Raw genomic sequence first — 12483 nt, forward strand, 5'->3', positions numbered from 1 at the left:
AGCTTAGAATTGCAGCATTGAAATAAGAACCCAGGTGTCACTGACTCCAAAGCCAGTGCTTTCCACAGCCCCACTGCTCTTCTCCAGATGCCCTTGGCTTTCTTCACAGCACAGTGTCTCTTGTTCAAATTCCACAGCATGGCCTCTTAGCAGAAAGAAGTGAAAACAGGACAGGTTTCAAGAGTAAAATGTGAGGGTTTTACACTGTTGATTGTGCCCTTGAAGCCCTTTTGAACAAGTTTGTTGTCGCATGGGGTAGTTCTTTCCCTATTGAAGGTTACTGTTCTTTGAGGTAATAAAATGGACCCACAGTCTTCTTGTTTTATTTTAGCCTAAGTAATTTGATTGATTGATTTATTTTTGAATTTTATTTTATTTTTTAATACAGCAGATTCTTATTAGTTATCTATTTTATACATATTAGTGTAAATGTCAATCCCAATCTCCCAATTCATCACACCACCAGCACCACCCCCGCTTCCCCCCCTTGGTGTCCATACATTTGTTCTCTACATCTGTGCCTCTATTTCTGCCTTGCAGTCTGGTTCATCTGTACCGTGTTTCTTGATTCCACATATATGTGTTAATATACAATATTTGTTTTTCTCTTTCTGACTTCACTCTGTATGACACTCTCTAAGTCCAACCATATCTCTACAATGGACCCAATTTTGTTCCTTTTTATGGCTGAGTAATATTCCATTGTATATATGTGCCACATCTTCTTTATCCATTCATCTGTCGTGGACACTTAGGTTCCTTCCATGACCTGGCTATTGTAAATAGTGCTGCAATGAACATTTGGGTGCATGTGTCTTTTTGAATTATGGTTTTCTCTGGGTATATGCCCAGTAGTGGGATTGCTGGGTCATATGGTAATTCTATTTTTCGTTTTTTAAGGAACCTCCATCCTGTCCTCCATAGTGGCTGTATCAACTTACATTCCCACCAACAGTGCAAGAGGGTTCCCTTTCCTCCACACCCTCTCCAGCATTTATCTGTAGATTTTCTGATGATGCCCATTCTAACCAGTGTGAGGTGATACCTCATTGTAGTTTTGATTTGCATTTCTCTAATAATTAGTGATGTTGAGCAGCTTTTCATGTGCCTCTTGGCCATCTGTATGTCTTCTTTGGAGAAATGTCTAGTTAGCTCTTCTGCCCATTTTTAGATTGGGTTGTTTGCTTTTTTAATATTGAGCTGCATGAGCTGTTATATTTTGGAGATTAATCCTTTGTCCCTTGATTTGTTTGCAAATATTTTCTCCCATTCTGAGGGTTATCTTTTCGTCTTGTTTATAGTTTCCTTTGCTGTGCAAAAGATTTTAAGTTTCATTAGGTCCCATTTGTTTATTTTTGGTTTTATTTCCATTATTCTGGGAGGTGGGTCAAAAGAGATCTTGCTGTGATTTATGTCAAAGAGTGATCTTCCTATGTTTTCCTCTAAGAGTTTTGTAGTGTCCGGTCTTACATTTAGGTCTTTAATCTACTTTGAGTTTATTTTTGTGTATGGTGTTAGGGAGTGTTCTAATTTCATTCTTTTACATGTAGCTGTCCAGTTTTCCCAGCATCACTTGTTGAAGAGAGACTGTCTTTTCTCCATTGTGTATCCTTGCCTCCTTTGTCATAGATTACTTGACCAGAGGTGTGTGGGTTTATCTCTGGGCTTTCTATCCTGTTTTGTTGATCTATATTTATGTTTTTGTGCCAGCACCATAGTGTCTTGATTACTATAGCTTTGTAGTATAGTCTGAAGTCAGGGAGTCTGATTCCTCCAGCTCCATTTTTTTCTCTGAAGATTGCTTTGGCTATTCGGGGTCTTTTGTATCTCCATACAAATTTTAAGATCTTTTGTTCTAGTTCTGTAAAAAAATGCCATTGGTAATTTAATAGGGATTGCATTGAATCTGTAGACTGCTTTGAGTAGTATAGTCATCTTCACAATATTGATTCTTCCAATCCAAGAACATGGTATATCTCTCCATCTGTTTGTGTCATCTCTGATTTCTTTCATCAGTGTCTTATAGTTTCCTGAGTACAGGTCTTTTACCTCCTTAGGTAGGTTTATTCCTAGGTATTTTATTCTTTTTGTTGCAATGGTGAAGGAGATTGTTTCCTTAATTTCTCTTTCTGATCTTTTGTTGTTAATGTAGAAGAATGCAAGATATTTCTGTGCATTAATTTTGTATCCTGCAACTTTACGAAATTCATTGATTAGCTCTGGTAGTTTTCTGGTGGCATCTTTAGGATTATCTATGTATAGTATCGTGTCATCTGCAAACAGTGACAGTTTTACTTCTTCTTTTCCAATTTTTATTCCTTTTATTTCTTTTTCTTCTCTGATTGCCATGGCTAGGACTTCCAAAACTATGTTGAATAATAGTGGCGAGAGTGGACATCCTTGTCTTGATCTTAGAGGAAATGCTTTCAGTTTTTCACCATTGAGAATGATGTTTGCTGTGGGTTTGTTGTATATGGCCTTTATTATGTTGAGGTAGGTTCCCTCGATGCCCACTTTCTGGAGAGTTTTTATCATAAACGGGTGTTGAATTTTGTCAGAAGCTTTTTCTGCATCTATTGAGATGATCATATGGTTTTTATTCTTCAATTTGTTAATATGGTGTATCACATTGATTGCTTTGTATATATTGAAGAATCCTTGAATCCCTGGGATAAATCCCACTTGATCATGGTGTATGATCCTTTTAATGTGTTGTTGGATTCTGTTTGCTAGTATTTTGTTGAGGATTTTTGCATCTATATTCATCAGTGATATTGGTCTGTAATTTTCTTTTTTTTGTAGTATCTTTGTCTGCTTTTTGTATCAGGGTGATGGTGGCCTCGTAGAATGAGTTTGGGAGTGTTCCTTCCTCTGCAACTTTTTGGAAGAGCTTGAAAAGGATGTGTGTTAGCTCTTCTCTAAATGTTTGATAGAATTCACCTGTGAAGCCATCTGGTCCTGGACTTTTGTTTGTTGGGAGATTTTTAATCACAGTTTCAATGTAATTACTTGTGATTGGTCTGTTCGTATGTTCTGTTTCTTCCTGGTTCAGTCTTGGAAAGTTATACCTTTCTAAGAATTTGTCCATTTCTTCCAGGTTGTCCATTTTATTGGCAGAGTGTTGCCTGTAGTAATCTCTTATGATGCTTTGTATTTCTGCGGTGTCTGTTGTAACTTCTCCTTTTTCATTTCTAATATCCCTCTTTTTCTTGATGAGTCTGGCAAAAGGTTTATCAATTTTATCTCCTCAAAGAACCAGCTTTTAGTTTTCTTGATCTTTGCTATTGTTTTCTTTGTTTCTATTTCATTTATTTCTCCTCTGATCTTTATGATTTCTTACCTTCTACTAACTTTGGGTTTTGTTTGTTCTTCTTCCTCTAGTTCCTTTAGGTGTAAGGTTAGATTGTTTATTTGAGATTTTTCTTGTTTCTTGAGGTAGGATTGTATTGCTATAAACTTCCCTGTTAGAACTGCTTTTGCTGCATCCCATAGGTTTTGGATCATCGTGTTTTCATTGTCATTTCTCTCTAGGTATTTTTTGATTTCCTCTTTGATTTCTTCAGTGATTTCTTGGTTAGTTAGTAACGTATTGTTTAGCGTCCATGTGTTTGTTTTTTACAGTTTTTTTCCCTGTAATTGATTTCTAATCTCATAGCGTTGTGGTCAGAAAAGATGCTTGATGTGATTTCAATTTTCTTAAATTTACCAAGGCTTGATTTGTGGCCCAGGATGTGATCAGTCCTGGAGAATGTTCCATGTGCACTTGAGAAGAAAGTATAATCTGCTGTTTTTGGAATGTCCTATAAATATCAATTAAATCTCTCTGGTCTATTGTGTCGTTTAAAGCTTGTGTTTCCTTATTAATTTTCTGTCTGGATGATCTGTCCATTGGTGTAAGTGAGCTGTTAAGTTCCCCCACTATTATTGTGTTACTGTTGATTTCCTCTTTTATAGCTGTTGGCATTTGCCTTATGTATTGAGGTGCTCCTATGTTGGGTACATATATATTTATAATTGTTATATCTTGTAGGATTGATCCCTTGATCTTTATGTAGTGTCCTTCCTTGTCTTTTTTTTTAATTTTATTTATTTTATTTTTGGCTGCATTGGGTCTTCATTGTAGTGCACGGGCTTTCTCTAGTTGTGGCGAGCGGGGGCTACTCTTCGTTGCGGTGCACGGGCTTCTCAGTGCAGTGGCTTCTCTTGTTGCGGAGCACAGACTCTGGGTATGCGGGCTTCAGTAGTTGTGGTGCACAGACTCAGTAGTTGTGGTGCACAGACTCAGTAGTTGTGGCTCACAGGCTCTAGAGTGCAGGCTTAGTAGTTGTGGCGCATGGGCTTTGTTGCTCCGTGGCTTGTGGGATCTTCCTGGACCAGGGCTCGAACCCGTGTCCCCTGCATTGGCAGGCGGATTCTTAACCACTGCACCACCAGGGAAACCCCTTCCTTGTCTCTTGTAATATTCTTTATTTTAAAGTCTATTTTATTTGATATGAGTATTGCTACTCCAGCTTTCTTTTGATTTCCATTTGCATGGAATATCTTTCTCCATCCCCTCACTTTCAGTCTGTATGTGTGCCTAGGTCTGAAGTGGGTCTCATGTAGACAGCATATATATGGGCCTTGTTTTTGTATCCATTCAGCAAGCCTGTATGTTTTGGTTGGAGTATTTCATCCATTCACATTTAAGGTAATTATCGATATGTATGTTCCTATTACTATTTTCTTTATTGTTTTGGGTTTGCTTTTTGTAGGTCCTTTTCTTCTCTTGTGTTTCCCACTTAGAGAACTTCCTTTAGCATTTGTTGTAGAGCTGGTTTGGTGGTGCTGAATTCTCTCAGCTTTTGCTTGTCTGTAAAGCTTTTGATTTCTCTCTCAAATCTGAATGACATCCTTGCCTGGTAGAGTAATCTTGCTTGTAGGTTCTTCCCTTTCATCACTTTAAGTATATCATGCCACTGCCTTCTGGCTTGTGGAGTTTCTGCTGAGAAATCAGCTGTTAACATTATGGGAGTTTCCTTGTATGTTATTTGTCCTTTTTCCCTTGTTGCTTTTAATATTTTTTCTTTGTCTTTAATTTTTGTCAGTTTGATTACTGTGTGTCTCGTTGTGTTTCTGTTTGGGTTTATACTGTCTGGGACTCTCTGTGCTTCCTGGACTTGGGTGGCTGTTTCCTTTCCCATGTTAAGGAAGTTTTTGACTATAATCTCTTCAAATATTTTCTCTCTCTCTCCTCCTTCTGGGACCCCTATAATGTGAACATTGGTGTGTTTAATGTTGTCCCAGAGGTCTCTTAGGCTGTCTTCATTTCTTTTCATTCTTTTTTCTTTATTCTGTTCTGTGGCAGTGAATTCCATCATTCTGTCTTCCAGGTCACTTATCCGTTCTTCTGCCTCAGTTATTCTGCTACTGATTCCTTCTAGTGTATTATTCATTTCAGTTATTGTACTGTTCATCTCTGTTTGTTTGTTCTTTAATTCTTCTAGGTGTTTGTTCTTTAATTCTTCTAGGTGTTCTTTAGTTCTTCTAGGTCTTTGTTAAACATTTCTTGCATCTTCTCGAGTTTTGCCTCCATCCTTTTTCTGAGGTCCCGGATCATCTTCACTATCATTATTTTGAATTCTTTTTCTAGAAGGTTGACTTCATTTAGTTGTTTTTCTGGGTTTTTATCTTGTTCCTTCATCCGGTACATAGTCCTCTGCCTTTTCATTTTGTCTATCTTTCTGTGAATGTGGTTTTCGTGCTACAGGCTGCAGGATTGTAGTTCTTCTTGCTTCTGCTGTCTGCCTTCTGGTGGGTGAGGCTATTGAAGAGGCTTGTGCAAGCTTCCTGATGGGAGGGACTGGTGGTGGATAGAGCTGGGTGTTGCTCTGTTGGGCAGAGCTCAGTAAAAGTTTAATCCATTTGTCTTCTGATGGGTGGGGCTGAGTTCCCTCCCTGTTGGTTGGTTGGCCTGAGGTGACCCAGCACTGAAGGCTACAGGCTCTTTGGTGGGGCTAATGGCGGACTCCGGGAGGGCTCATGCCAAGGAATACTTCCCAGAACTTCTGCTGCCAGTGTCCTTGTCCCAGTGGTGAGCCACAGCCACCCCCCGCCTCTGCAGGAGACCCTCCAACACTAGCAGGTATGTCTGGTTCAGTCTCCTATGGGCTCACTGCTCCTTTCCCTGGGTCCCAGTGCACACACTGCTTTGTGTGTGCCCTCCAAGAGTGGAGTCTCTGTTTCCCCCAGTCCTGTCTATGTCCTGCAGTCAAATTCCGCTAGCGTTCAAAGTCTGATTCTCTGGGAATTCCCCCTCTGTCGCCGGACCCCCGTGTTGGGAAGCCTGACGTGGGGCTCAGAACCTTCACTCCAGTGGGTGGACTTCTGTGGTATAAGTGTTCTCCAGTTTGTGAGTCACCCACCCAGCGGTTATGGGATTTGATTTTACTGTGATTGTGCCCCTCCTACCATCTCATTGCAGCTTCTCCTTTGTCTTTGGATGTGGGGTATCATTTTGGTGAGTTCCAGTGTCTTCCTGTCGATGATTGTTCAGCAGTTAGTTGTGATTCTGGTGCTCTCGCAAGAGGGAGTGAGCCCACTTACTTCTACTCCACCATCTTTAACCAGTCTCCCCCTGAGTAATTTTGAAATGGGCCATATTCTTTTTTCTTTTTTGGCTGTGCTACATGGCTTGCAGGATCTTAGTTCCCCAACCAGGGATTGAACCCAGGCCCTCGGCAGTGAAAGCGCAGAGTCCCAACCACTGGACCGCCAGGGAATTACCTATATTCTTAATTACAGTTACAAATTGTGGGGTTGTGAATTCCTACAGAGTTGGAGATATTAAGGTCTTTTTGATAAGTGAAAACAAATATCCAGTTGCCCTGACCAACACTGAAGCCACACAATGAGAAAAAATAAACTGTGTTTCCAAAGATGTGCTATTACTTTCCCCAACAGGCAAGGTCCGTACGTTTTCTGTGTAAGTAAAGCTGTAGTCAAACTGATTTCATTACCTGACAATGCCTTTAGGTTTTAAGTTCTTAGAGATATGGGCCTGTGTTGGTGAAATTGAAAGCTCACTAAATGAGAAATGTGCAGCTGACCCATGACCTGTGTCCTGTGGCCAGACCACATTGTGCCAATGAGATGACCCCTCCTTCGGCGGTCTGCACCCTGACAGCAAGAGAGATAACACACGGGGGTGAGCGGGGGGCTCCTACAGCTCTCTGAAATTAGAAGGATCTCTGCCACCTTTCAAGATCAAAACTAAAATACTTGGGGATATGGATGTGCTCACACCTTTCTTTATGTATTTGGCATCAAAACAGTATGAATAAATTACATCAATTTTTAACATTGGGAATCATGTTTAAATTATATTTGAGATTACTATTTAAGGATATTCTTGGAGAAAATTGGACACCTCCACTAAGTGTTTATCATTTATCTTTCTAATCACTACTTCAACATTGATTACAATTCCACCCCTAAAGTGGGATGGTTTTTTATGTACTTCCAAAATGGATTCCCAGTGAGCGGTGGCTGGCATCATTTCCATGCTTCAAGATTCAGGATAGGACTTCCCTGGTGGCGCAGTGGTTAAGAATCCACCTTAACCAGGAGACACGGGTTTGATCCCTGGCCTGGGAAGATCCCACGTGCCGTGGAGCAACTAAGCCCATGCACCACAACTACTGAGCCTGTGATCTAGAGCCCGTGAGCTACAACTACTGAGCCCATGTGCCACAACTACTGAAGCCCATGCACCTAGAGCCCGTGCTCCGCAACAAGAGAAGCCACCGCAATGAGAGGCCCGCGCACTACAACTAGGAGTAGCCCCCGCTCACCGCAACTAGAGAAAGCCCGTGCGCAGCGACGAAGACCCGACTCAGCCAAAAATAAATAGATAAATAAATAAATTTGTAAAATTAATTAGTTAATTAAATTTTAAAAAGATTCAGGATAATGCCAACTGTGATGGTGGCCACTGTGACTCTTGGGTAACCTTTGCTCTGGGTCAGGCACTGTTTCAAGCACTTCACAGATTAACTCCTTACAGTTATTAACTCAAAGAGTAGGAGGTGGAAATTAAAAAGTAGCCCCTCTGGGTTTTCATAGGGAGTTATAGGCCCTATGGGAATAGGTGTTGTCAACTGCTTTTATGTTCATTTCCAAAAGGATAATTTTGGTTTTGTTAGGATTTCTCTTCTTCTTGGGATTGAATTCTTTCAAAACTATGTGTGTCCCCTTATTTTAAGACGGTTTTTCTCATAAACAAGGTATTGCGTTTGCATCTTTGCAGACAAAATGTGTGACACCAGGAGCAGGCCCCACGTTCCTTGTCAGGCATGAAGTCTTTTGTACTTTGAGGAGCTGTTAGGTTTTAAACTGTGGGGTATATGCACTATTTCTCTGCTGCCCATCAAGGTTCCATGACTGTGAGGGCTTTGACAATGAAGTTACTCTACTTGATGAGTTTCTGTCCTCCCCAAATTATACAGAGAATGACCAACTAACACATAATCAAAACTGGGTTAGCCATACAGAAAATGCCTTTTGATATATCAGAAAAAATGACTAATTTGTCTACCTAATTAACAAAAATCTATGGCAAATCTTTTAGGCACTGAGTCCAATGGGGTTAAAAAACCAAAAAAAAACAAATTAAGACCATAGTTTTCCCTTTCATCCCTTGTCTGGGGACGTTTCTAGGTCCTGATGGTCACTGTCTGTTTAGATTATAAACAGTGTCCAGGTGGCTGACCCAGGTGTCCCCATTGGTCATGAGTGATGGGACTGCCCTCTCCATAAGGGCTGACCTGGTTCCACCTGGCATCATTGGGAGAAGTGACCAGCATGAGTGACCAGGGGAGGAAGTTACCACCCACACCAGGCCCCTGCTATCCATTGCTGATCCATGATATCTGTGCTCCATGTGTGATATCTCTCTGTGAAAACAAATATCCGTAATTCAGAATTAAAGACATGTTCCTAGTGCTACATTTCAGCCTTCACCAACCCTGCGGTTCCTATTTGAAAAGCCAATCCCAACGGCAAAATTAGTTTCCCGCACCAGAGAACACCATGATAGTCAAGGTTTGGAAGCAAAGGGGAAAGTATTTTTTTCCCCTGGTTATTTTTTCAAAAATCTCCCCCATCCCCCATGTTTTAATGGGTCAAGTTGTGCAGCGATGGCTTTAAAATAAAATAAGTAAAGCCAGATTTTTGAAAATGGAGCACATTGTGTGTTTGTCGCTGGAAGAAAAAGTGTCAGTGCCCTTCTAAAGGTAGACTGTAGTCACAACTCTTAGAATTGCAAGGAACACGAGCCCACTTGTGCTGGTTCAGGGAAGCTGGCAGGTGTCAAGTTTCGGTGCAGCTCCTGGGCAGTATTCTCTGGGGGTTCTGAGGGCGGGAGTGTCGAGGAGACAGTCTTGCTTTTGCCTTCGGGTGCATCTGCCACATATTCCCTTTCTTCCAGAGGTTTCTTCACTGACCCCTCTAAGTACCATGTTCGCACGACCCTAGTAGGCCCAGATACCCAAGACCTGAGGATGCTGCCAGCCTGTCCTGCATCACTGCCGGCCTATTGGCTCCCTTGGCTGTGGCCTGAGTGAAGGAAGGGATGCTGTGGGAACACAGCCGCTGCCCCTGGGATGTGGGTGGGGCAGCTTCCCTCGGAAGAACTTCCCTCGGGCGACAAGGCCCCTGGTGCCTCAGTATCTCCTTTCCTCTCTGTCCCCAGAAAGAGCTCTCTGAAGAAGTCGGCCAGAACGACAGTCTCGCTCAGCTTTCTGTTCAAGTCCACAACGCCTCGTGCACCGTGAGGATTGCAGCCATCACCAAAGGGGGAGTCGGGCCCTTCAGTGACCCAGTGAAAATATTTGTCCCTGCACACGGTGAGCGCTGGTGCCCGATTGACTGACGGAACATCAGTCCGGGCAACACACAGGTGGCCAGAGAGTAGCCTGTGGCATGGACGGCTTGTTTAAGAATGAAGCATAAAGACCAAAAGGAAATTTCACAGGGATAAGGATAGTTGATCGCTGATCACAGAGCTGTCGGTGCCCTTGAGTCTTCCCACTACTATTACTCTCCAGTGTCATAACTTCCTAGGAAGATTCATCCCTTTCAGAACCCAGAATTTGACTGGACTTATGAATTTAGGTTTTTTGGTTTTGCTTTTAACTTCTATTAGAGTATAATTGATTTACAATGTTGTGTTAGCTTCAGGTGTACAGCAAGGTCAGTCAGTTATACACGTACATATATCCACTCTTTTTTAGATTCTTTTCCGACATAGCTCATTACAGAGCATTGAGTAGAGTTCCCTGTGCTATACGGTAGGTCCTTATTAGTTAGCTATTTTATATATAGTATTGAATTTGTTTAAATGCATCCATACTACATGACTGAATTTTGGGTAGGCAATGTGGCTAACCCTCAGCTCTCTAGAATTGGCACCGTTTCTTTGTTTGCTTTAAGCGGTGCAGGTTGCTCTGTTATTAGCCATTCAAACCTTAGGTAACATGCTTTGTGATTCATTGGTACAGAACAAGAAGCGTTTCCTATAGAAGCCATCTTTACACGGCGCTGGGCTCGCTCAGCTAAATGCCCGTCCCTGCGTGCTGTTTTCTTCTTGTTGTTGGAGTGGCCTTAAGCAAGGTGATGCCGTGGTGCCCCAAGTGGCCCAAATGCTGTGTTTGCTTCTGTAGACCAGGGCAGCCGCCTTTGTTCTGACTCTGACCTGCCCTAGGTTGTTTGGTAATGAACTGCTACCGTGAACTCTACGCAGACATCTATATGGGTATGATTTGTGCATTTACAAGTTCTTGCCAAATATACAGCCTTTGTAGCCGTAGCAGACAGGACTTGGGAACAGACCGTTGATTCCCCCTATGTCTGTCCCAGTGACCCTCAGATATGTTCTCCCTTTTAGTGCCAAATTGGATCCATATTACAGCTCCTACAGCCCATAAGCCCAGTCCCAAGGGAACATTAGTAACTGGTGTTGGGGACACAAGGCATGCCTACCTGGCAGAATTTCAGGGACAATGAGATTCTGATTCTAGAGGCACAGGTTAAAAATCAGAGTTTAACACAGACATAGAAAACAAACTTATGGTTACCAAAGGGGAAAGGGGGTGGGGGAAGGATAAATTAGGAGTTTGAGATTAGCAGATACAAACTAGTACATATAAAATAGATAAACAATTAGGTCCTACTGTGTAGCACAGGGAACTGTATTCAATATATTGTAACAAACCATAATGGAAAAGAATATGAAAAAGAATATATATATTATATATATATTATATATATATATATATATATATATATATATACACACACACACACACACACAAACATATAACTGAATCACTTTGCTGTACACCGGAAACTAACACAGCATTGTAAATCAACTATACTTCATTATTTTTTTCCCCACACCTTGTGGCATGTGGGATCTAGGATCTTAATTCCCTGACCAGGGATCGAACCCACGGCCTCTGCAGTGGAAGCACAGAGTCTTAACCACTGGACCGCCAGGGAAGTCCTATTCTTCCATTTTTTCAAAAAAAGTCAGAGGTTAAGATGACAGAGCTTTCATCTTCATTCATAATAAACCGTCCAAAACTGTAAAAAGCTTTGCTGTTCTGGCAGTCCTGGTTTTGCATGGTTCCTGTCTGCATACATTTCAGTTACCACAGTTTAGTTACATCACACCTGTTCCCCAACAATATGGTTCAAATTTAAGGTGCCAGCATATATTAACTGTGAGTAATTGTATAAACTTCACCGCCAGCTCTTCAGTGCACAGATCACTCCATAAATAACAGGGGCATCTTGGTTGTGACCAGTTGGGTCACTTCTTTCAAAGTCCGTCTGTGGTTCATCACCGTGCTTTCCTTATTCAGTTCACATGCATCTAACAGGCATAGAGCTGTGTTACTTCCTTGTCTCGCAGGGGCGAACCCACATGACATTTCACAGAAGCAGATAATTGAGAGACGGAGCTGGTGAAGAAAGATGAAAATGTAGAGAAGAAAGAAAAAGTGATAGTGTTGGAAGTGGAATTTGAATTGAATGTGTGTGGAGTTACGAAAGAAGTAGTCGACTGTGGGCATGTTGATGCTGCTGCCATTTGGTCCATGAGATGTGCAGCCAGGGAACTCAGTGAAGGTGGACTTACCCACATGAGTGAACTGGTTGTGCTGAAAAGGAGAAAGATGTCCCAGAGGAAGTTACACTGGCCACAGTCTTCACAGGTGTGTCAGGGGCCCCGAAGCTGATGTACCGAATTGAGAATATGCAGATTATGGCCCACTGAATGAGGAGTACACACCACCCACATGGGGTGGGTAGATAGTTCCCTCAGCATCTGAGCTCCCACTTTGGGGAAGTGAAAACCCTGGGGTCATTTTGATTGTGCAGTTTCAATACACCCACACAAAGGAAGCAGAGTCACAAGATCTATTACAGATCCCAGATGCGGGT

The 12483-nt window shown here is 41.9% G+C and overlaps 1 protein-coding gene across 2 annotated transcripts in view; it reads left to right on the plus strand.

Annotated features, from left to right (window-relative positions):
• Positions 1–12483, plus strand: part of MERTK (MER proto-oncogene, tyrosine kinase) — a 113632-nt gene that overhangs the window by 69759 nt on the left and 31390 nt on the right. For both annotated transcript variants that reach the window (XM_029232082.1, XM_029232083.1), the window contains one exon: positions 9731–9884. In XM_029232082.1, coding sequence (XP_029087915.1) covers positions 9731–9884 — 154 coding nt within the window. The remainder of the gene's footprint in view (positions 1–9730; positions 9885–12483) is intronic.

This window comes from Monodon monoceros, unplaced genomic scaffold, assembly GCF_005190385.1.
Source record: "Monodon monoceros isolate NGI ecotype Baffin Bay Population unplaced genomic scaffold, NGI_Narwhal_1 Super_Scaffold_19, whole genome shotgun sequence".
NCBI classification, from domain to species: domain Eukaryota; kingdom Metazoa; phylum Chordata; class Mammalia; order Artiodactyla; family Monodontidae; genus Monodon; species Monodon monoceros.